Source organism: Orbicella faveolata, unplaced genomic scaffold, assembly GCF_042242905.1.
Source record: "Orbicella faveolata isolate gen_17 unplaced genomic scaffold, um_ofav_v1 contig_47, whole genome shotgun sequence".
Taxonomy (NCBI): domain Eukaryota; kingdom Metazoa; phylum Cnidaria; class Anthozoa; order Scleractinia; family Merulinidae; genus Orbicella; species Orbicella faveolata.
This window is the reverse complement of record NW_028301577.1, coordinates 9,943,553-9,968,750: the sequence shown is the minus strand read 5'-3', so window position 1 is coordinate 9,968,750 and position 25,198 is coordinate 9,943,553. Positions and strand designations below refer to the sequence as shown.

The 25,198-nt window shown below is 39.8% G+C and overlaps 2 protein-coding genes and 1 pseudogene across 2 annotated transcripts in view; 1 reads left to right on the top strand and 2 right to left on the bottom strand.

Annotated features, from left to right (window-relative positions):
* Positions 1-7,826, bottom strand: part of LOC110048347 (uncharacterized) — a 34,115-nt gene extending 26,289 nt beyond the window's left edge. The window contains exons 1-6 of the mRNA XM_089280092.1: positions 7,771-7,826; positions 6,934-7,308; positions 6,045-6,422; positions 5,314-5,688; positions 4,602-4,973; positions 3,892-4,263 (exon numbers count right to left, since the gene is read on the bottom strand). Of these exons, the coding sequence (XP_089136218.1) occupies positions 3,892-4,263; positions 4,602-4,973; positions 5,314-5,688; positions 6,045-6,422; positions 6,934-7,308; positions 7,771-7,819 (1,921 nt within the window). The 5' untranslated portion in view covers positions 7,820-7,826. The remainder of the gene's footprint in view (positions 1-3,891; positions 4,264-4,601; positions 4,974-5,313; positions 5,689-6,044; positions 6,423-6,933; positions 7,309-7,770) is intronic.
* Positions 1-25,198, top strand: part of LOC149097048 (uncharacterized) — a 347,996-nt gene that overhangs the window by 28,429 nt on the left and 294,369 nt on the right. The window lies entirely within an intron of this gene.
* On the bottom strand, positions 20,167-20,906 carry LOC149097066 (uncharacterized; annotated as a pseudogene).

Below are 25,198 nucleotides of genomic sequence, written 5' to 3'. Positions count from 1 at the left end.
AGAGAAGAAAAGTAAGCAACCATTACCGCGAGATAAATCCCAAAATATTTGAATTTTTCTTACCAGGAATTTTAGTTTCATTTGATTTTGCTCCCGGAATGTGCCAAAAATCTCGATTCAATGGTTTTTATTTAGGAAATTCAACATTTCTTGGATTTTCCAGAGACTTTCCCAAGAAATTTCCATAACATTCACCCACGTATTTCACCATTCTGTATCATTTGCTCCCGCCATAGTCCGGAATTTTGGTCGAATGGGAAGCATCTATTGTTCATTGTAATAGTACCTTAAATGAACTACGTGACGTTTTGCGCATCTTGAAAAGTTGAGCCTAAATTTTTCAAGTTCGTCGTTTCAGTTAATCAGTCGATCAGTCAATAAGTCAATCAATCAATCAATCAATCAATCAATCAATCAATCAGTCAATCAGTCAAATTTTATTTAAAGAGTGACACTTGAAAGTTATCAAACAAATGAACGTATGGCCCTCTAAGCCTCACTGAGCCGTGTGACTGAGCCGCGTCGACAGACGATTCAAGGTGCAGCTGCGGAACAGAAAACAGCACATGAATCAATTCTCCTCAAATGCAATAGCAACAACTGACTACCACGCCTTTCCCAAATCTTATTCAATATTCCTCAATTTTGGCCACACTTCTAGCTTCTCGGTTTACTACCCCACTTTTTACCTGGCTTCATTTTAAGTAACATATTACGTTGCTCTAGAACATAATAATCAAATATGGTGAATCCAGGTGAAAAGGGAGCAAATTAGTGCCGTTTATCATGGCAAAGGAAAGCCATGACAACCGCTCACTCTCGACAAAATCCAGAATAGCTAGCTGTTTTGGATTACAATAATACAATATAATACAATACTTTATTTAGGCACGTCACGTCTAAGAGCTTTACAAGCTCGTTCAAAATACGTACGTTACGTGTATCTCTTAGAACTGAAACTCAGTTTATGGCTGGGAATAACCGAATCGCACAATTAAGATATAATTATTTAGTTTAGCAGCGCTTTTCTTGAAAGGACACAAAATTAAAGAGGTGAAACGCTTATAACAATGTTAGAATTGTTCTTTAACCGTAAATCTTGGACCTTCTGGGACGGAGAGGGAAGCTTCACAGGCCCTTACCATGGCAAAATGTAAAACCGCTCTTGCTGTGACCACTAAAGTATTACAGAACGATGCAGAGATGAAGTTTACCAGTTAAAGATATTTTGGAGTCATTTTGATGTGAAGTAACATTATTATGACGTCATTTATTTGCTTTTCTGTGGCTAAAGAAATTTATTCATCAATTTCTTCAAATTTCAATGTACAATAAGAACAATTTAACAGTTAAGTGTTTGATAAACTTCTGGTGGCCGCTAACCCTTCTATTTTCATTTGTAACACGATAGTTAATAGAGAGAAATGGTTAGAAAGACCGGAAAACATCAAAGAAACAAACAAAAAGGCTACGATTTATGTTGGAGGGTACTTGACCTTGCACATCTTTTGTTTTATGCTCATTTACTATGCATGATTCACATAATCGTAATGCTGCTATTGGTTAGTTGTTTGAGCACACATAACCACCTTTTGTGCTTTTGCCAGGTTTTGTGCAGAAATAGCCAAAATAGCCAACCAAAAAAACATACAACAAAGAACTTTGCCAGATTTCCTAACCATGTCCCTCTATTAACTATGGAAATGGAACACTAATGACGTCATTATAATGCAATATGCATAGCTAAACATCTACCATATGTGATTGTCCGTCTTGAACGCAAAATGATTTAGGGATTGAAGGGTCTGCCACTTAGTATTCGATTCATTTAAATAACTTGAGATGACACACCACGCAATAAAGTTTCCTATGATCGGATTCGCTGTTATCATTGTCCTAGATATATTTATTTATTAGAGGGAAGTTTAATCAAGGAAAATGCCTCGCATTTTTCTGGTTTATTGGTTGAATAAGCCATGGTAAACTTACATAATTTAGTACAAGTCTACTAGTATACTCATGCAAATGCTGCAAACTGATTGGCTGGGCTACTCGTATACTATCAGCCATTAGAGTGCAGTGGCTGTCGATCGTCCACGAAATGCGACGTTTTTATCGTTTTTCCGAAGTTTTGGCAGAAAGTTTAGATATAAATGGATAATTAAATTCCTGAGAAGGCTTAAAGAAGAACAATAACGGTTTCTTGACCTTAAAAACTTGAAATTATTGAGTTAACGGTTGCGCGAGCGTAAACACCTCCAAATTCACCAAGGACAATTATTATTTGCATTATTTTCAGTTAGAATTCTGCTAAAACAATTAGATTATTCGCTCTCGATTTCTACGAGGCGATAGTTGATGAGGCCTTCGGCCTCATCAACTATCACCTAATAGAAATCTCGGGCTCATAATCTAATTGTTAAATAGCAGTAGTCTCTATGTTACCTATCATGTGCGTGTCTTTATGAAGCCTTGATACTCACCACAGTATCGAAGCGAGCATACAGGCGATTTTTGCAACTCATACACGTAAAAGGCGCCGCAGTTCTTGACTTTAATGTTGTTTTTCCATCGACAACAATTGTTTGACCAGTGATAACAGACTTCACGAGTCACTTGACCGTCTGCCACAGAAGGATGTTGTCCTTTGATCCATCCTGGGGCATGAGTACCACAACGACGTACAGGTGGGCATGTAGTGGGCATCTTTGGGCTACCAGCAACACCAGTGAAACGATACCATCCAGGGGTGATATCTCTCTGATCACATCGGACTGGGCTTTGAGCCGTGAAAGTGATAAGACGGTCTGCTGCATTGAGGCTCTTGTAGTTGCTGCATGGGTCATTAGATGCAACTGTTGGAATAATAAATACCAATGAAGTCACCTTCACTGACTAAATTTTCAAACTGGAGGCTATTAAAAAAAAGGTCAAGGAAAGGTTGTTCAAGATAAGGTTTTGTAGAAATAAAGGAAAAGGCAATGTTGAGGTTGTGGTTTGGGAGGAATGTCTAGTTCCAAAGCGGAATCGTGGAGTTCGTAACGCGAAAAAGCCTTGTTTGTATGTTGTATCAGTTTACATGATTGCTTCAAGCAAGTTATTCTTTCTCTTTTGAAAGTACCTCTATATTACCCAACATGTGTATGTCTTTATGAAACCTTAATACTCAACCACAGTATCGAAGCGAGCATGCAGGCGTTTTTTGCAGCTCATACACGTAAAAGGCGCCGCAGTTCTTGACTTTAATGTTGTTTTTCCACCGACAACAATTGTTTGTCCAATGATAACAAACTTCGCGAGTCACTTCGCCGTCTGCCACAGAAGGATGTTGTCCCTTGATCCATCCTGGGGCATGTGTACCACAACGGCGCACAGGTGGGCAGGTAGTAGGCATCTGCGGGTTACCAGCAACACCAGTAAAACGATACCAGGCAGGGGTGATATCTCTCTGATCACATCGGACTGGGCTTTGTCCAATAAAGGATTCGAGGCGGTCGGCTGCATTGAGGCTCTTGTAGTTGCTGCATGGGTCATTAGCTATAGATGCAACTGTTGAAGTAATAGATGTTAACGAAGTCTAAAAACACTTTCACTGTACAGAATTACATACTGCAGCCTATTATTTGACAAATGTCAAGGAAAAAAGACATCTTAGAGAAAAAAAGAAGTTGAAATGAAAGAACAGTTACGAAGCTAGAGTGTTTTGTTTTACGTCAGGTTGAGTTTCCAAAACCTCAAAGCCTACCAGGAAGCTGCCATCAGTACGGTCGTACTGTTTCAGTTGGTATGACTATTACATGCACTTCATGCCTTTCGTCACTACAGTGATTTCTCTCTTTTCAATGTCTATTGTCTAATTGTCTCACGTTATCTAAGAACGTCAACACTCACCACAGTATCGAAGCGAGCACACAGGCGTTTTTTGCAGCTCATAGACGTAAAAGGCACCACAGTTCTTGACTTTAATGTTGTTTTTCCACCGACAGCAATTGTTTGTCCAATGATAGCACACTTCGCGACTCACTTCACCGTCCGCCACAGAAGGATGTTGTCCTTTGATCCATCCTGGGGCGTGCGTACCGCAACGACGCACAGGTGGGCATGTAGTGGGCATCTGTGGGTTACCAGCAACACCAGTAAAGCGATACCATCCAGGGGTAATATCTCTCTGATCACATCGGACTGGGCTTTGTCCAGTGAAAGATTCGAGGCGGTCGGCTGCATTGAGGCTCTTGTAGTTGCTGCATGGGTCATTAGATGCAACTGTTGAAATAGCAGATGTTAACGAAACCTAAAAACACTTTCACTGTGCAGAATTCCATGCTACAGGGTAATATTCAATAAATGTTAAGGGAAAAAAATCATCTTAGATAAAAATAAGTTGAAATGAAAGAATAGATAGAAATCGAGACTTTTTTTAATGTCAGGTTGAGTTTGTAAGAACTCAAAGCCTACCAGGAAGCTGCCATCGATACGTTTGCACTGTTTCATTCGTCATGGCTATTACATCCAGTCCATAGCTTTCGTCACTACAGTGGTTTCTCTCTTTTCAACGTCTATTGCCTAATTGTCTCACGTTATCTAAGAACGTCAACACTCACCACAGTATCGAAGCGAACATGCAGGCGTTTTCTGCAACTCATAGACGTAAAAGGCACCGCAGTTCTTGACTTTAATGTTGTTTTTCCACCGACAACAATTGTTTGTCCAATGATAGCAAACTTCACGAGTCACTTCACCGTCTGCCACAGAAGGATGTTGTCCTTTGATCCATCCTGGGGCATGTGTACCACAACGACGGACAGGTGGGCATGTAGTGGGCATCTTTGGGTTACCGGCAACACCAGTGAAGCGATACCATCCAGGGGTAATATCTCTCTGATCACATCGGACTGGGCTTTGTCCAGTGAAAGATTCGAGGCGGTCGGCTGCATTTAGGGTTTTGTAGTTGTTGCATAGGTTATTAGATGCAACTGTTGAAATAATAGATATTAACGAAGCCTTAAAACACTTTTACTGTGCACACAAGTCCATGCTTCAGCCTTATATTTTCCAAATGTGAAGGAAAAAAATCATATAAGATTAAATAAGCTGAAACAAAAGTATAGATAGAAATCTTGAGTGTCCTTTTAATGTCTGGTTGAGTTTGGAAGACTCCAAAGCCCACCAGGAAGCTGCCATCAATACGGTTGTACCGTTTTAGTTGGTATCAATGTTACATGCACTCCATGCCTTTCGTCACTACAGTGATTTCTCTCTTTCCAATGTCTATTGCCTAATTGTCTCACGTTATCTAAGAACGTCAACACTCACCACAGTATCGAAGCGAGCACACGGGCGTTTTATGCAGCTCATAGACGTAAAAGGCGCCGCAGTTCTTGACTTTAATGTTGTTTTTCCACCGACAGCAATTGTTTGTCCAATGATAGCAAACTTCACGAGTCACTTCGCCGTCCGCCACAGAAGGATGTTGTCCTTTGATCCATCCTGGGGCATGTGTACCACAACGACGCACAGGTGGGCATGTAGTGGGCATCTGTGGGTTACCAGCAACACCAGTAAAGCGATACCATCCAGGGGTAATATCTCTCTGATCACATCGGACTGGGCTTTGTCCAGTGAAAGATTCGAGGCGGTCGACTGCATTGAGGTTCTTGTAGTTGTTGCATGGATCATTAGATGACGTAACTGTTGAAATAGTAGATGTTAATCTAGTTTTACAACAGCTTTACTGTTTAGAACTGCGTCCTGCAGCCTATTATTTGATACAAGTCAAGGAAAAATCATTTTAGATAAAAGAAATGTTGAAATGAAAGAAATGATAGGAAGCTAGAATGGTTTCTTTAGGTCCAGACTAGAAGTGTTAGATCGCGTTTGCAAGACCTGAATGCCTGCCGAGAAGCTGCCATCTATATCGTTGTACTGTTTCAATTGATATGACTATTAAATGCACTCCATGCCGTTCGTTACTACAGTGATTTCTCTCTTTTCAATATTTTTTTTTGCCTAATTGTCTCACGTTATCTAAGAACATCGACACTCACCACAGTATCGAAGAGAGCATGCAGGTGTTTTTTGCAACTCGTAAACGTAAAAGGCACCGCAGTTCTTGACTTTAATGTTGTTTTTCCACCGACAGCAATTGTTTGTCCAATGATAGCAAACTTCACGAGTCACTTCGCCGTCTGCCACAGAAGGATGTTGCCCTTTGATCCATCCTGGAGCATGTGTACCACAACGACGCACAGGTGGGCATGTAGTGGGCATCTGTGGGTTACCAGCAACACCAGTAAAGCGATACCATCCAGGGGTGATATCTCTCTGATCACATCGGACTGGGCTTTGTCCAGTGAAAGATTCGAGGCGGTCGGCTGCACTGAGGATCTTGTAGTTGCTGCATGGGTTATTAGAATTAGATGCAACTGTTGGAATAACAGATGTTAATCAATCGATCAATCAATCAATCAATGAAACTTTATTTAAAGAGCGTTTACACTTAATAGTTATACAACTGATAAACCTGTGGTCCTCGAATAAGAATTATAAGATACTTATTATCAATATTTTAAGATCTAAATTAAAAATATAAATATACCAATATAAATGTACCAATATAATCTAGTTTTAGAACAGCTTCAGTCTCTAGAACTGCATACTGCAGCCTATTATTTAACAAATTTCATGGAAAATCATCTTAGATAAAAACAAATCTCGGAATGAAAGAATAGATACGAAGCTAGAATGCTTTCTCTAGGTCCAGAGTGGAGTTTTTAAGACCTCGAAGCCTACCAGGAAGCTGCCGTCGATACGGTTGTATTCTTATTTGATATGACTATTGAATCCATTTTATGTCTTTCCTTACTACAGTCACTTCTCTCTTTTCAATGTCTATTGTCTAATTGTCTCACGTTATCTGAGAACGCTGATACTCACCACAGTATCGAAGCGAACATGCAGGCGTTTTCTGCAACTCATACACGTAAAAGGCACCGCAGTTCTTGACTTTAATGTTGTTTTTCCACCGACAACAATTGTTTGACCAGTGATAACAAATTTCACGGGTCACTTCACCGTCTGCCACAGAAGGATGTTGTCCTTTGATCCATCCCGGGGCATGCGTTCCACAACGACGCACAGGTGGGCATGTAGTGGGCATCTTTGGGTTACCAGCAACACCAGTAAAACGATACCATCCAGGGGTGATATCTCTCTGATCACATCGGACTGGGCTTTGTCCAGTGAAAGATTCGAGGCGGTCTGCTGCATTGAGGTTCTTGTAGTTGCTGCATGGGTTAAGAGCTGTCGTAGCTGACGAAAGTACAGGATAATGTAAGTGAGTTGTTTTCAATCGGGTTATATAGAAGACGTGAGTTTTTTAACATCCTGTTACTAAGCTGTTTGGTAAAATGCGTTAGGTCCATTGTTGTTACAAATAAATTAATGCCTTCAACACATTGATTTTCTCTCTTTCGGTGGTTGAGTATTCTTTAAGGTGAATTTTTTTAAATAATTTCGACTTTGAATTCTTAAAAGTTACCTTAGTTGTAAGAGGAACGAAATACCCTGCGGTTTCCATCTGTTCCACTTCTCTGTAATATTTCAAATCCACCTCCACTCCCCCCCCCCCCCCCCCCCACACACACACACACAAAAAGTGATGCCTGCACTAAGCCATGACAAAATTGAAGGTTTCTTGCGAAACACTACACTAGAAATTGATTCCAGTCAGTGCTTTTATCTTGGTGCTTCTCTAAAGAATGTTAAACTTACCTCGGGTTAAACCAAGTAGGAACAACAAAACAACGCTTTTCATTTTCATGTTGACCCTAGGACAAAAAAGGGACACGGTGTTAGCGATTAATTAAAAAAGTCAATTCCGCAATCGAGCCTAGGGGTTTACGTAGAAGAGAGAATCTGGATGGGGTTTAACCCATTCCTGAGAATCGGATAAAAATAATCTCTCAGCTGAGGAAGCATGCGTTAACGTTCTTTAAGGTAGCTTAAAACAGTTTCAGCGCTTTCCAAGAGTTAGATTTTGATGTAATGTATCTAACACTCGAGAGAGTGTTTTATCGGGATATCCAAACACCGAGAAGACAGTAGAAAATACGACGTGGGGCGAAGTGTTTTTGGCAAAATTCTAGGTGTTTGGACAGCTGATGAAACACTCTCTCGAGTGTTTGATATATCTTCTCAATCGAAACAAAAAATAAGGAGTAAACGGAGAAGTAAAATCGTCAAAATCTATAGTAAGACCGGGTATCCAAACCTCCTTTACGGTCGTGATTTTCTTTGTTTTAACTTGATGAATTATTAATGAGTTTGAGAAGGGTCATTTTAATAACTCTTCATCACTTGATGCTACAATCATGGAATCAGAAAACTTCCCAGTCATTGGTGAGCCCGTTGTTATCATTTTCGTAACAGAATAGGTTACCATAGCAACAGTATGAACTGCTAAAAACACCCTTAATTATAGGCTTAAGAGCTTATAATTCAAAAACGGCACGGTGAAATTTTTTATTTCATCAAATTTTCATAAGCAGGACAAGACGCAACTTTTGGCAAAGTTCTAAAAAAAATATGTACATGGGTTTCACAACCACCTTAAAATCATACGATGGTAGTAGCATCAACTGATAAATTGTGGTTACAATGGCAAATCGAAGTCTTGGATAGTGCTGGAAACTATTTTGCGCGACCCTAATTGATAGCCGAGATCCGCAAATTTGTTGATAGGTGAGAATTGGGCTGAAATTTTAACCGACTGACACCTGAGAAATTGCCAAATACTGTCACCAAACAGATTTTAGAACTTTCGAGTTCAAGGAATTCTACAAGAAAATATATCAGACGAGTAGTATGCAAGTTTTCCTTTAGAAGTGTGATTATTTCTTAGTCCAAAATAAATACTTCGTTAACCTTTCTTTAAAGAGGTAATTGCTTATTAAATACTTGCCATCTTACGGCAATTGGCTAGATGAAATAAATAATTTCTTTACAAATTCCGACAGCTGAAATTCACTCTGAAATTAACAATAACTACGAAGTTACAATTATATACTATGTGTCAAAAGAGCTTTAATTTTGCAATGGTTAATTTTGCAATGGCTACCCGATCCAGCTTGTAGTATACGGCATGCACGTTCTTTTGTATCTTTCCTGCTGCCTAGTTTTCTTTCACAGCGAAAACAGAAATTGTTTCAGTAGGATTTTAAAAAAAATTGAATGATCCTTTATGTGAAAGAGCATTTTCTCTTTACATTCATTGAAGCATGTACTTCATTGTTTTGTAGTTTAAAACATTTTAGTCAAATATTATGCTAAATTCCATTTGTCTTAAAGTCGTTTATACCGGGTTCTGCAGACACGGTTTTGTCGTATCACTAGAGCTTCTTGCTTTTTTCTGTAAAGGAGGATAGAAAGCGGCCGCTTTTTGTTCAGATGGGCTGATGTAGATACTCTCAGAGAGATTTGGAAAGTTTGAAAATACTTTTGCAAACCCCTTGCAAACCTTCGTTTGACTCGTACATTTATGAAAAGGCTTTGTAAATGTGCGAGTCACTGAGTCATTTTCGAAAACGCCCTTCAAACCGGGTTTTTGTTTTCGTGTGGACGGAAAGCATTTTGAAAGTCTTGAATAGTGAGTTTCTCGAAAACGATGACGTCACGATAATCATGTGATAGTCCGTGACCGAGTTTTCCTCAAACACAAATCCAAAATGACCGGTGATTGTGGAGTTTTCAAATTTCTCCGGCGTTGTGTAGACGGAAAAATTTTTGATGCGTTTTCAGAGTGAAACCTCCGTTTTCAAATTCTTCCGGCGTGGTGTGAAGGCAGTAGGGACCTTACGTATATACGACGGCGACGGTAATGACGACGCCTTACAAAAAAACCATCGCGTAGAATGCCTATTGTTCTCGGGACATTTACTTGCAGTCGAATAAAAATTATAGGTCTGTAATATTAGCAGCGAAGCGTAAACAGGGACGCTCTGATTGGTCAAAGATCACGTACGCTTTCCTCCGAAGGGAATACTGCCTTAGCTCATTAACTTGTCAAGGCGGGGCTAAGAAACAAAGGCCTCGAAAGTTATTCTTTATTCTATTGTTTCCGATATCGCGTATTTCAAGCTGGCTATTTCAAGCGTTGGACTTGTAATGGATATTTGCATCCGATTTTTACCATAGGCCATTACATGTATCCGGGTTCTTCGTACCAACGTCTTTTCGTACCACCCATTTTCGTACCACCTACATACACGTTCGTACATGTTCGTACCACATAAACATACATTCCAAATAGCACAGATTTAGACTATCTGATAGTCTAAATGAGATTTTAGATGTATAGCATGGTTTTGGTGTGATTTCTTTACGTAAAGGATATCACAGAAGAAGTTCCGGAGAATAATTATCCACGGAATAACACTCTTATCTTCACGCGAGCGAATTATTCTGTGACAAAAACTTCGAAGATTGTTGTCACACAATAACTCGTTCGCCTCTTCGAAATTTTTCAGTAATTGGCGATGTTTCCCTTACTTTATTCGCCTTGAAATCCCCTAAAACTTTGCAAGGAATAAAAAGAATTGTTTCTTTGCTAAAGATCTGGTCTTGAAAGCCGAGCTTCTCAAAAATATCTGACTGATGACACCAGTCTTCACGCTGTTGTTGTTACATAATAACTCGCTGGCCTCTTTGAAGTTTTTCAGTAATTGGCGATGTTTACCTTACTTTATTCGCCTTGAAATCCCCTAAAACTTTGCAAGGAATAAAAAAAATTGTTTCTTTGCTAAAGATCTGGTCTTGAAAGCCGAGTTTCTCAAAAAAATCTGATCGATTGACACGAGTCTTCACGCTGTTGTTGACAATAACTTGCTCGCCTCTTTGAAGTTTTTCAGTAATTGGCGATGTTTACCTTACTTTATTCGCCTTGAAATCCCCTAAAACTTTGCTAGGAATAAAAATAATTGTTTCTTTGCTAAAGATCTGGTCTTGAAAGCCGAGTTTCTCAAAAAAATCTGACCGATTGACACGAGTCTTCGCGCTGTTGTTGTCACACAATAACTCGCTGGCCTCTTTGAAGTTTTTTTAAAGTAATTGGCGATGTTTACTTTACTTTATTCGCCTTGAAATCCCCTAAAACTTTGATAGGAATAAAAATAATTGGTTCTTTCGTTTAAGCAAAACAACTGCGCGCTGGTCGGTTCCCGTGCTGTTCTCTTTGTCTGCGTATCACAAGCTTTTCGTTCGCCTTTCTTCCTTGAAGAGAAGACGTCTGCTACGCAGGATTACAAAAAATATTGTCTTACGCTATACATTGTCTACCTCTGTCCTCGCGCTTTATATGCCTTTGCATTTCTTTAGTAGGCCAAAGGTAAAATTCTCATTGGTTAGTCATGAGGGAGGCCGAAAAGCCTCCCGAAAATGTCGACTAAAATGTTAGTCAACATGTCCTTTGGGGTTCAAAGCTTCCAGAAGCTTTTTACCCCAAAGGGCATTTTGTCGCTTTAAAGGCGCTCTCCAGCAGATTCTGTCAATCGATAGCCAAGAGGCAGAATACTTAATTGCAGAAGCGCAAACACTGTGTTCGGCTGTCCACAAACTTCTCTCCATCTCCAAAGAGCTTCGCCATTCAGTTGAAATTGAAATATGCCATTGCTTTCATTGACGAACGGAGGTACTATGTTGATCAGCAGGGGATGGATCGGGGTTTCGAAGAGCTCTGAAAAGAGCTCCCGATCACTTACGATTTCGCTTTCCATGTTCATTGAGCAACAGGTTTTCGAATGAATCAGCTGCGCCGACAGCATACTTTTGAAATTCGCGGTAATGAATATTTCAGTTACAGTCAAGTGGTTTTCTTGAATGGGTATTGTTTAGTTTTGACAGCCATTGTTATACAGACGTGTGCTTAAGACAATAGCTCTTCCATCGAAGACGCGCCATTTTCAAATGCAACTCCAACAAGAAGTTTTCAAACTCAAAAAGCTACAGGTTCCTGTGGACCGATTTTCAAATTTGAAACGGGTTTTGTTTCAGTAAAAAGCCATCTTTCATTTGCCGTGCGTGAAAATTAGGAAGGCCGGTTTAGATGGTCTGAAAATTGCTTCTGAAAACGGTCCCCATACAAAAAATGGCCAATTTTTGCCCATTTTCAAGAGCAAAAAGCTACTCCTTATACCTCATATATCAACTTACTTAACGGCTTAAATTGAAGATTCAACCTTCTTCTTCAAAAAGCCGCGCGTGAAAGTTGAAGTTTTAACTCCTGGAAACCAGAACAGTAAGTTTTATCAACGCTATTGGGCCAATTTGGACCCTTTCTTCTCTTAATCAGGGCATTTCACGACACGCAAACATTCAAATTTGCCGCTTCGCCGGTCATGAATAATTAATAATGTCCAGGCATTCTACCCGATGCAACTTGTGTTTCTATTTTACTTTGGAATTTCGCATTTTATTTGGATCTATCCAGTGTCTCTATCGGTATTAAAACTCGCCCCTGCTGAATACGCTATGAATGCATTTAGCTCTAAATAGAAATACTAAAAATTAGCCGTTGCGGTTTACGTTCTCTGGACAACGCGGAATTTGTTCATTTCGCGTTGTTGTTTTGAAGAGGACGGCAAAGAAACTAAATGAACCAAGAATTATAACGCACGTGCACCACCATTGTTTTGTTCATTAGAACGTTTGTCAGGTGACGTTCTTGTTGCCGTTGCCTTCGTGTTTGCGGAAGGTCCCTAGTGATGACGAAAGACGACGCATGTTCAAATTGTATCGTCAATTTTAAATATTCGACGATTTAGTTTAATTTGGTCAACAATCTTAGTTATGCTTAATAGGTCTATCGGTTACAAAGCTAGCTCTGATAAGGTTTAGAAAGCGCTCATTTTCCCAAAGAAAGGGAATTTCTCTATCGCCGCAGAGAAAGTGGCCATTTCACATCGTTGACTTGCAGAGTATTGTAAAACAATTCACGCGGATGTGCTGGACTATGCCGGACTATGCCGGCAAATTAAACTGGGACTGCTTGAGTTTTGCAGAATTCCGTTCGGACCTAAATATGCAAAACCATTATTTGTAGTCCAAGGTGTCCCAGAAATTCCGCTATTCAGATTAAACTGGCACTGGGAGAGCCTCACACGATTTCTTTCGGACACACAAGCAGAAAGCTATTATTCGTAGGCTTTTCCATTGCCAAGGAAGGTTTTAACCTGGTTTTGACATCTAGAATTCGAAGGCAGCCATTTTTATAGAAAATGCGAGAGTTACTCACCAGCTGTCTCAGAGAATAGAAGTCCGTGCTCTGCTCTTGATCCTTTATTAACCGTCTAGCTTCTCGAAGTAAACTGTTTAAACCCTCGTTGTTATTCACTCTTTTATACTTTGTGGCTATTAAAGCGCATGTGCAGATGTCTTTAACGACAAACCCTCGAGTACCCAGTTGAAATACAGCCAAAGGAAAAACAACAAAAGCCCATGCTAATTGATCTTTTATGATGTAAAGTACGCATCCGTTTGTCACTTACTGTAGATGCGATTCTCAAATTTAAACTCCTCACTTTATTCTCGCAAGATAAACCTTGGATATTTCCAGCATTTTTTAGGGGGAAGAGGGTAATTTTCAAACCCATTTTCTCTTCCACCCTGTTATGGAAAGCTTAGTCTTTAGAATTAAATTTATTAAGGTGTGATCTTATTCATTAAGTAGCTGCTTAATTACTTCCCATAGGATCAGCTTTTAAAATTGTACTTATTCTGTAGCACCTATTACGTAACCTATATTCTTTTATTGCGTAACCAGTTCTGTTCTATGCCCTTGTAATCAATCTTTATCCAATAGTTTTCTTTCCCTTTCTCTTATTTTACGCCTCGCGTTTGCATATTTAGGGTTTTGGGGTGATACGTGTTGAGAGGTTTTACTGTGTGTAGAAGACGAAGGTTGAAGTGCAGTAACGAGCGAGATTAGAAAGTGGCAGGAACACGTCCGAAAGCACATTTTCATTACTGCGAAGCCATCAGTAAACCATTCGTAAATTCACGACAAAGTGCCATTTGCCGGGGAACGCGAGTGCTAAATAGCTGGTCGAAGCAATCGAAGGACAAGCGTAAATTTCTGTCGAAGTAGGCCGTTGTAAACCGGACAGCTGGAGTAAACAGGAGAAGTCAAGTCGAAGTATACCGGACTGCCTGAGTGAAGACGTAACCGGAGAAAGTAAGTTGAAAAGTGGGAGTAATAAACGGGAGTTTGGTTCGTTGTGTGTGTCGTGTGTTGGTGGAACGTTGTTGGGGTCAAGTTCAAGGACAAGGACTTCAGACGCAAGGTGAACTGAACTGAACTACGGAAGCGCTTACTTTTTGTTAAGGAATATTCTTGTAAATAGATTAAGTGTGCTGAAGTATTTAGCTTGTTTATTATATTCTTGTAAATAAATTAAGGTTAATTATTTAGCTTATTGTATTATTGTTACTGACCCTATTTAAAGTATAATGTTATTTTAGTGCGATTGTTGTAATAAATGCTTGTAGACTGATGTAGCCGTTACGTGTTTTCTCGGGTTTTGTCAGTTATGCTTAGTTTTTGTTGTTGTTGTTGTTGTAGAGCGCCCACCTTTGTAACGCGGTTTCGTCACACACCCCCCACCCCCAGTCAAATATTGAATACGTGCGGGAACGCATATTTAGAATTTCAAGAAAACTTTACTCACGTGTAAAGTACGTTAGTACACAAAATCATTTCTCAAGGAGTCAACGATAATCCATTCGAAAATAGTTGATAAATTAAAAAATAATCCGAAACTAATAAACTAATATGCTATTCGTTATAAAACATCTTTAAATATCAGAAATACATATCAAAACAATGAGAAAGTTGGCAACAAATAACACCAACGAGCTGGAAAAAAAACAAAAAAAAAAACAATCATTGAAATATATTGCAATGACATTGCGTTGTCACACTGTTATAAAATCCGTGAAATGCAACTAATGGTTGAAATCGGAAGAATCCGTTAACTAGACGCTTTGATGCGTGTACCCAGGCAGTCGTTATACTGAGAAGCACTAGCTATATTGCAATTGAGCTAAATGTTCTGCATTTGAAGTCGTACGAAATTTAATCGAATCGATGTGCTCAAGCTATTCTGCCTTTGATTGCATTTCTTGGAATCGATTAAAAGCTTATTACTCGTTTGCAGGCCTTTAGGGCGTGAAATGAGCTAAGGTCTTTATATCAGCCTATAAACGATTCAGTCTATTTTCTTAGCCGTTGTCGTTGTTGTTGTATTTTTCAGTGCGTTTCTCAAGCAAGCGAGACATCTTGAATTTCGGAGTCTTACGTTATGGCTGTGCGTGAACTAGAGCTACGAACGCGTTTGTCGAAAAACCTATACTTATCTCGTGAGTTTTAGCCCATTCAGAAGTTAAAGTATTAGGAAAAGTGCTTATGTAAATGCTTGTTTGTTCAGTACAGATAATCAGTCGCCTAGATAACCAAAGTAAGTTAAAGATGTTTACACTATTTTCCGGCCGCAATTGTTGGTGTACCGCGGAGGTACACCAACATGGCGGCTCCATAGTGGGCTCTGTAAATTTGCGCAAAATATTTCGACGAATATCTGAGGTTTGGGAAAACGTATAGACTTAAAAATTAGAGAAAAAAATTAGAAAATCAGAAAAGTATCATCTTTGTATCATCTTTATAACATCACAATTTCTTGACTTTATCCACTAAATGGTTTTCGAACAATTTTTTTATTGCGTCAGGATTGCGTGACAGAGCAAGCCAAGAATTGTTTTGCTGGGGTCTACATATATAGATATTACACGGTGGCGAGCAGATATGAATTTTATGTTCGAGTGGCAAGAAAAATATCTCACTCGTTCGCTGCTCTCACATGTGAGACATTGTCCTTGCCACGAGAACATAAAATTCATATCTTCGAGCTAACATGCAATGTTCTTCTTATTATATAGACATACTGATGACGACGTTTTCCACTATTTTCCGAAGATTTCCAACCACTTTCCGAAGAGTACCGAAGATTCTCCAAAACTTGTCCGAAGTTGACTCGAACGTTGTCGAACATTTTCCGAAATATCCGAAGATTACCGAAGATTGCCGAAGATTTTCGAAGATTGCCGAAGACTTTCGAGGAAGACCCGAAGATGTCTCGATGATACAACCACGAATTTAAGTACAATTTAAGAGACAAGCTTGATATCAGTGAAATCATCGATATCTTCACTAGCGTAGGCTTGATTTCCAGCCGTTTGGAGTGCGGTTGTTTATTCTCCTCCCACGAACGGCTTGATCACTGGTCCGCAGTGGTTGTCCGTGACGTCACATCCGCTTTTTATGCAAATTACCATGCGGGTAGCGCGCCCGGGGAAAAACTGGCGGAGTTTGTTACTCCGAAAGAAAATTAAACCTGTTAGCAAAGATGTGTCCTATGTGGAAATGTTTTGGAAAATTCAAGAAAAAGCGTACAACTTAAAGAAGAACTTGTTTCGAAGCTACAAGAAATCGTAGCCAGCAAGAATCTCGACACGAAGGGTATTTTTGCAACGATTGTCACATATCACTGAGTAAACAAATATTTGAGTTACAGTAGTCAAAATCGTCGCTTCTGAGCTCGAATTGCGCAATGCAAGAGAACTATCCACTGAAACCAGGAATCATAAGCCAACGTTGCTTCTTCAGCCTGCCTCTGTTGCAAGACCTCTGTAGCAGGGGTAGCAAACGAGAGCTTTTCCTTTATACCACACCGCTTCTACCACTCTCGGTTGCATTGCTAGTTCTGAAGAATTTCCAAAGCGAAGAAGCTTGTAAAGCTGAGGTAAGAACTCTTTTTTCTTGGCAAAATAGACATCAGGATTATAAGGCTGCCAGTTCCCATCCCGATTTTAGTGATCCAACAAAAAAGTGAACAAAATTGCGTGTCATGATTGGGTAAACATACGGGCGTAATAAAGCCAGTGTCCTAGCTCATGGTTTAGTTCTAACCCTACTTTTTTGAAATTATCGAAAATTGGTGTTACAAATAACCAACACATAAAATCAAGTTGATTTACAAGTAAAAATCGCCCCAAAATAACCTTTTTTCTGGTCAAATTGAATCTTGAGGGACACGCGTTTCCTAGGTGGTCCGCATCTGTAAATAATGCCAAGTGTTTCAGCAAAACCTATAAACACGCACAGTAAAGCGGCCATACATGAATTGTCTGTTGTTCTGAATGTGCTCACAAGGGCAGATGGTTCACTGGATAATAATTAATAAAACTTACAGATATTTCATATATGTTGATAACAAGTTATCCCCCTCCTTGTAGGACAGATGAAGACTTGATTAAAGTAAAATAGACAAAAGAACATGTATCACCATTGCACTTGCATTACAAAATTTATGAGGCTTGCAAGGTTTTTCTGTATAACTTGAATCTGCACAAAAATGTGGGCGTATTGTGTTGTTGGGTGTACATTCCTAATTGTCACAATACTTCAACATGAAATTGGAATAGAGCATTACTGCAATGCACAGGTTAGGTGTACCTCTTCCTGCCCCGCCATTCTTATGGTGGTATGCTTCAATGTTTCCTGAAGGTCCATAATGGATTATGGCTTTAACCTCTCATTTCAGGGGCGGATCTAAGAGGAGGGTGCAGGGAGTGCATCCCCTCTCCCCCCGAGACGAAGTCTTCTTAGGGGTTAGGGTTAGATCTTCCTGTATCATTCAAGACAACTTGTGTGATCTGACAGTAAATAATAAATATATAATCAGAGTTAGGAAAAAGAGCAAAGGTGAGGTTTGCATCACCACTGATAACTTGAACAGAATACACAATGTTCATTTTATCGGGAAACTGATGAAGAATGACAGACTCTTCCATCTCCAAGGCTTACATAATTTTGTCTTTGACTTCCTCAGTTGCTGTTGTGGTGAGCACAACAAATAAAAGGGACCCTTTTAACAAGAGAACATGTTTCACTTATTCTTGAAAACTGAAAAGCCCCCTGTGTATACTTAATCAGTTGTCAATTTTTTGGTGAAAATAATTATTTTTGATGGGCCAGTACGTTAATGGTTTGATATCTGTATTTAATAGAAATTACACAAGCCATAAAGAATGCTGAAAGGACTGACTGATCACAAAAAAAAAAAAAAAAAAAGATTTGCCACAACTAAATAAACCGTGTTTAACTAAATTGAGATATAATACAATAATAGTATTGGATATCAATCAATCAATCAATCAATTTTGATTGTATTGTGAAAGAAGTTAAGGCCCAAAACTGATGTACATTTCTAACATATATTTGTCATTTATATATCTCTGTAATATCAAAAGACAATATAAACATTAAAATCAATGAGCCTTTATTTTCAACCAGCAGAAGGTATTACAAAATTATGTTGAGTGTCTTACATTGTGGCGGGCGGTCAGAATTTGCCTTGATAAAACCCACATTTCAGATTAATTGGGAATCAACTACGACAAATATTTCAAACAAATCAATCTAATTCCTACCAGTGTCGGATACAATGCGCCTCATATATTAATGACACTCAGCCCCAGCCCTTTCCTTTAAGTTGCACTTGTAAATATGGATCGCCATCAGTTACATCCATAAACGATTCCCGGGTCCCTAGCACGACATGAAGTACTCCAAAAAAATACTCCTCTTTTGCGCGTAACGTGCATCCCCGATAAAAGCTGCTTGTACACCTATTGAAGTAAGGACCCTGGCTCGGTCCTGCATTAGCAAGTTGAGCAGAGAGGTAGCCAAAGCACAACTAGTAAATCAGACTCATCTACGCAACATCGACGATGATCGGGAAGAACTGAAAAATTATGGATTTTCCTGAGGCCGTTGGCTGTGAAACTAAAACATCTTTCCCTTTTAACAAATTCAAAATAGCTTCCTACTGTATTTCCCTAAATTTGTCGATGTGAAAGAGCTCTCCAACACACTTTACAGCAAAAGAGAAAATCCATTAGCACTTCTATTATACCTGACATCTACCATGTCGGATAGACGAGTGACAGAATTGACCAATCACAGCCAAGCCTGCTCGATTCGACCAGGCTCGACTGTGATTGCTCAAAAAATACAATGAGTCGATTAGTGATCCAGCCGTGGTGTGGGGCAAGGAATGCGGGCTCACAAAACGGCTGGAAATCGAGCCTATCACTAGTGAGGATATGGAAAATACGCCACTCGAGTCCCGGATGTGCTTTCGTACGAAATTTACGAGTGGTGTATTTTCCAGTAAAACACTCTTGTCTATTTGATAAATTAGTTTCTTTCAGCTTAAATGTACAATAATTCGCTTCATGGGTTTCATTCTTGTAAAGACACATAACTCTGTTACAAAAAATAACGAGAGAATATCGTTTAGTTCGAGATTTTAGTATAGGTAATAGCACGACTTGTAGTGGTATTTGGCAATAATACCGCGAGTGATATTTCAAAATTGTCCAAAATACCACGAGCCGCGAAGCCGCGAGTGGTATTTGGAAAATTTGAAATATTACGAGCAGGTATTATTGCAAAATACCACGTACAGGTCATGCTATTATTTGTTTATAATAGAAGCCGAGGCATTTTCGGTAACGCACAAGAGACCTTTATGTCGTTACGGTTGAAGAAACAAAGACAGGCGCCTGCATTCGTAACAATCTTTTTACGTCAAGGAAAGAAAAAATGATTGTTACTGCCGTTACGCGTGATGACACACCCTCTTTAGTTATTATCCCGAGATGCGTTGCGAGTCAAAAAAGCATGTGCTCAATCGAAGTGGTGTTCACGGCAATTCGTTTAGAGGGAATCGTTTTCAACGCCCATATACCGTCACTGTCAACATTATAAGGACACAAACGTAAGTTTTGGTTTCGTTTCTTGTCTGTCTAGTCTTTTTCCCGTATTTATAGTTGTAATTTTCCTTGATTTTAGTTTTCGAAACCGTACAAGATTGTAAAAGTCGTACCACCGTACAAACGACGAATTACAAGTACATATATTCAAGTTTGTGTAGTTTAATCGTTTTATGCGTTCACAATGATTGACAGTTATTTTGTGAAACCAGTTCAAACCATTCAGGGCAAACAACATGCAATAGTTCAATGAAAGTAATTTTCAAATCACGGTTTTAGCAGTCACTGCAGCGGTGAAGCGAAACCACAACTTAAGATAAGGTATGGGTAAGCTTCTCCCAGTGTTAAGTTGCTGCTTTGTTGAAAAACACCAACACCAGCTCCGTAATTTATCGTCACCTGACAGCTATGAAAGTGATGGACTACTGTTTGGCAGGCTGGAGTCGCTGTATGATTGTGCTGAATGGGTAAACTGGAAAGAACTGGACGGGAATTCTGAACCTGTTGGCAGACAGGAGACACAGGAGAGCTGATGATGGATGAAATCTGTCGCTGTTCTGCTTCGTCACCTTCCTCGTAGTCTGCCAGTGAACGCTCGCTTGTATGGCCTATTACACCGATGATAGCAGTTCTTGGCTGATTCGAGGTCTTCAGCTTCTTCATTAGCGCTTTTCTTACCGAATGGTTGATTAACTTTCTTCCGTCTACATCCAATTCCACTTCCAAGGCCAATATTTTTCATGAAGGAGTCAATCTTATTGACACCCATCCTCTGTTTCTTGTACCACACTTCGGATTTCGGATTTTCAATGATGGCGAGATAAAACGGGCTACTGTTTCGCATTTCTTCTTCTTCACCACGAAGACCAACATGAAGGGTGAGCAGATACCACAGAGTATAAAGGAGTGACTTTGGAGTTTGTTCGCTAAGTACACGATTTTTCCTTAGCTGCTCTTCATCTTGGACGGTAAATGCTTTTGTTGCATTTGGTCGCTTTCCGTGGCTTTTTTTGCGAAGAGCTCCTGCTTCCCCCCCCCCCCCCCCCCCAGGACCTGACTGCACTTGACGAATTCTCGGTCTTTCGCTATGAATATTTTGTTTTCATTTTGTTTGGGCAGCTAACTTAACCTTTAGACTGTCCGGCTCATAGTTGGAGCCATCGCTTTTGCGAATTTCGGCAAAAAATCGCGAGAGACATTCGTCCAGTTCTTTAGCTTCGTATTTGACAATGTCAATGTCAATGCCATTGCTTTCTGTTCACGACCTCCAAACATTCATCCACGTCTTAGTAGTTTTGACTGTATTTTTGTTTACTGCTTTTCGGCGAGCTTTTGTATTTCCTCCCCGGAAATTTCCGAGAATCTTGCCGTCATTTTTTTGAAAACAAAAGCAAAACGTAATTATGTTTAGTGTTGTCATAGCAACCTTGTTATATCATCCATCTTTTTCTGTTATACCACTATTACGCGGAAATAGTGATGCTATCAACCAGTCAAATCTCCGAAATTTCTCGGCTTATATTATAAACTTTATTATACTTACAAAGTTTCTCAGAGCGTTTTACTTAGGTGTACTCGAACAGATGCATTCGTAAACAAATTCTCTAACCTTTCTCCTCCTGTTGCTCAGACGTTCTTAAGTTCGTGCCGGGATTCTACTTGGTTCACGATCACGTCTAAAAATACGATGACGCTTCTGAAGATGCTTTTTATCAAGTTGAAGAGTTGATAACCCCGGTTGATAGCTCATTTGATATGACATGATTCTTGATAAATTCACTCAAAATGTTCGCTCGTAAATTGATCTCTCGTAAGGCTTGCAGACCGACCCGTTCCGAAAACGCTTAACGTCCTTTAGTGTTGGTCTACCGCGAACGGTGTGTTCGTTTGTATGTGATTTCATCGCCCTAGAAATCATGGAATCCGTGTTAACTTTTCACGACAACAAATTAGGTAAACTGCATGTGCTGTACGCATACAAAGGTGACGCATGCACTTTAGAGACCAGACGTCGATTTGTGACTGAACGAGGAAAAAAAAAGAGAGAGAGCCGAAATTTAAACCCAGGCCTCACTGTCTGGGTAATTACTAAATGAGCAACCAAATGTGAACGCGAGAGAATTTTTCAAACTGGTTTGGAAGAAAACTAAAATTCTCTGTGCTTGACGGGAGCTATCCTGAGAGCAGCTGGTTTCTCTTACGCCAAACGAGAGAGAAACCACATGCGAGTAACCATCTGCTTTTACATCGAGTATGCGCGAGTTCGTCACGCCCCACTTGACGTATTTGAGGTCCGTTTCATTTGTCAATTTTTGACTGGAGATGCTTGTACAAAAGAACGCAAATTTCTCGCCAAAAGCGCTGACAAAAGAACGATCCAGACCTTTGTCGAAGTATTATCTGGTGTGGTCTCAATATAAAGCATAGATTTAAGGTTTTCTTGCCCTCTCTCGTGCGGGATTACTGAGCTCGTTGAACACAACACTCCAAACAACAATTCGAAAAATTACGACTTTAACTGGGGTAATACGATCGAAGGCAGGTTTGTAAAAGCTCCTTCAAGCGACTGGACGTCATCAAAATTAAAACAAAAGCTCACTCAAGGCACTAGAGGAAGAACTTCCAGCGACGTACAGCGCAGTCTCGAAGAATTATGAAACGTCTTTCAACATCGTAACCCAGATTTCCGCAGTGGACTTGGACTTTGATCGCTGCACGGCGGGCTCGCTTAAACGCAGCAGTTGTGTTGGTGAGCGCATGCGTGAGAGCGTAAACCAGCTTTTAAACTAGTTTTACCAGTTGAAAGTTAATTTATTCTTCCTTGGCGCTAGACGGCGGTTAACTCAAGGGAACGAACGGTTGCTCGCAGTGGTTTCTCTCTCGTTCGGCGTAGGAGAAACCAACCGCTCGCAGAGCAGACGGGAGCGCGCTATATAAACGAACATGGCATCATAATGACTGAAAGTTAGAGAGACTCTTGAGAAGCACTCAACGTGTAACTATACAAAACTATTCCAGAAGTATGAATAAATTATCTATTTCAATTCATCAGATTTCTTTTTTGGAACCACTTTCGTCGACTTAAAATAAACTGTGGCTTTCGTTGTCAGAATAATTATTTTTCTTACGAAATGCCAAGCTTACTTTCCTTGCCTGCATGACGACGGTTTGATGTGGAAGAAGTTATTTTAAGGATTATTTACTTTTTTACCTCTCTGAGCTGCCTGAGCTGTTAGGTAGGCGCGAAATTGGCCTCCCTCCATCAGGAGCGAAAACAAATGAATTGATCGCAAAGTACGTGTATACGAGAGGGTTTGTTCTTGTTAAGACTTTGCACCAAAAGAGCGGCCATGTTTTTGGAAAATCGGTCAGATACTGTACATAAATATGGACATGTCGTACTGAGAGCGCTATCTGCCTCGTGTACTTTTAAAAGAAGCCACAACATGCTTGTACAAGCCGTTAAAGTCACTGCAAATGAGTCCAACGAACCAAACAAAGCTGAATTAGAATTAAAGGTTAAATTGGTCATTTGACTTGCGGCGCTAATTTAGACATGTTTAACATCTGCGATTTTACCTAAATGACCTCACTATGTCTTCACTGCGGGTTAAATTAGCCAATCATTGCGATATGAGCATGGAAAGCACATTGGTCATGTATTTCTATTTTTCAGCGGAAAAGCGGCAGTTACGTGATGCCTATTCCGTCGGTATACGAGACGACATGCTTTTATTACCAAAACTAGGACAATTATTCTGTTTAAGAACACGACTTTGAATCGCCTTGGCTTTGGGGCAACAGCTACAGGGCATTTTCACTTCCGAAACAATGAAACGGAGGACATGTTGGTGTACCAAAGCAATCCTGTGGGAGTTGAACTCTTTTCTTAAGTAAACACTTTCTTTGGGTTTATGTTACATAATTTGCGCGCAGAAATCTATGCCAGCGAAGTGAAACTACACATTTCCTCCTTTGATTTATTCAATAGAAAGCAACGTTGGTTTTGGTCGAAGAGAAGAGGGTACACTACACGCAGCCAAACTACAGCTTTCTGTTCGTTCGAAAGTCGTACACATTTCGTGAAGACATGTCTGCAAGGTTTTCAAATGTCACTAACACTGACTTCGAACTTTAAATAAACAATTTATCCGCTACAGTCTACAATAAGCTGCCTCGACACTCGAAAGTGCGCAATATTGCACAACACTCGAAAGAAAGCACATGGACGTACATGGAGATGACGTCATTCGCCCCTGAAGATTTTTTGGGGGCCAAATTGGTGTCCATAGAAAGATACATACACAAAAACTCGAATTCTTCCGTATTACTCAATTAGAACTGCGTTCTCACGAACGCAATAACCAGAAATCTACCCCGATTATCCTACCTCCACTTTTCAAGAATTAAAATAAACATTCATCCAAAACTAAATAAAAATAAACTCTAAATTCATAAATGGCGGACCTCACTGGTAAGCCTCAGTAGGAGAGCATGAAAATCACGTGCGCGTGTGGGAATAGAATCGCTAATTCCAATATGGCCATAACTGAATTTCCCCGCCATGCGACGGTTGTTCTTGTCTGTCGATAGAACCTTAAAATCCTGGCTGAAGGCGCAGTTACACTTGGCATTCAATCAGTTAAGAGCAATATGACACGTAATTTCGTTGTGACAAATCGTGCACGAAATCGGGCCTGGTGTAATAAATCCTGAAATATTCATGTCTCAAAATTCAGTAAACCCGCCTTCCGGACCGCTCCATTCTGATATACGGCTGGAAACTACTTTTTCAATGCGATATTTCGGGGGTAAAATATCTTGCAAGCGCGCGGGCAATGAACAGAAGAATTTTGGAACAAGCTATGAGCAGTTTCCGTTTGACCAAAACTTACGGTTCGAATTTCCGCTAAGTATTTAGTGGCGAATGGAACAGATTTTGTTCATAATTTCCCAAAAAGAAAACATTTTTAGAAAAGAAAGCAACTATTATCTCGAGATATACCCCAAACTATTTGAATTTTTCTTACCCGGAATTTCCGTTCCATTTGATTTTGGTCGTGGAATGCGCCAAAAATCTCGGTTCAATGGTTCTTATTTATGGAATTCTACAATTCTTGGATTTTCCAGCGACTTTTCTAAGAAATTTTCATAACGTTCACCCACGTATTTTACCATTCTGTATCATTTTCCCCCGTCACAGACCGGAATTTTGGTCAAATGAGAAGCACCCATCGTTCATTGTTAAAGTGCCTTAATGGAACTACACTACGTTATACGCATCTTGAAAAGTTTAGCTTAAAGTTTCGAGTTC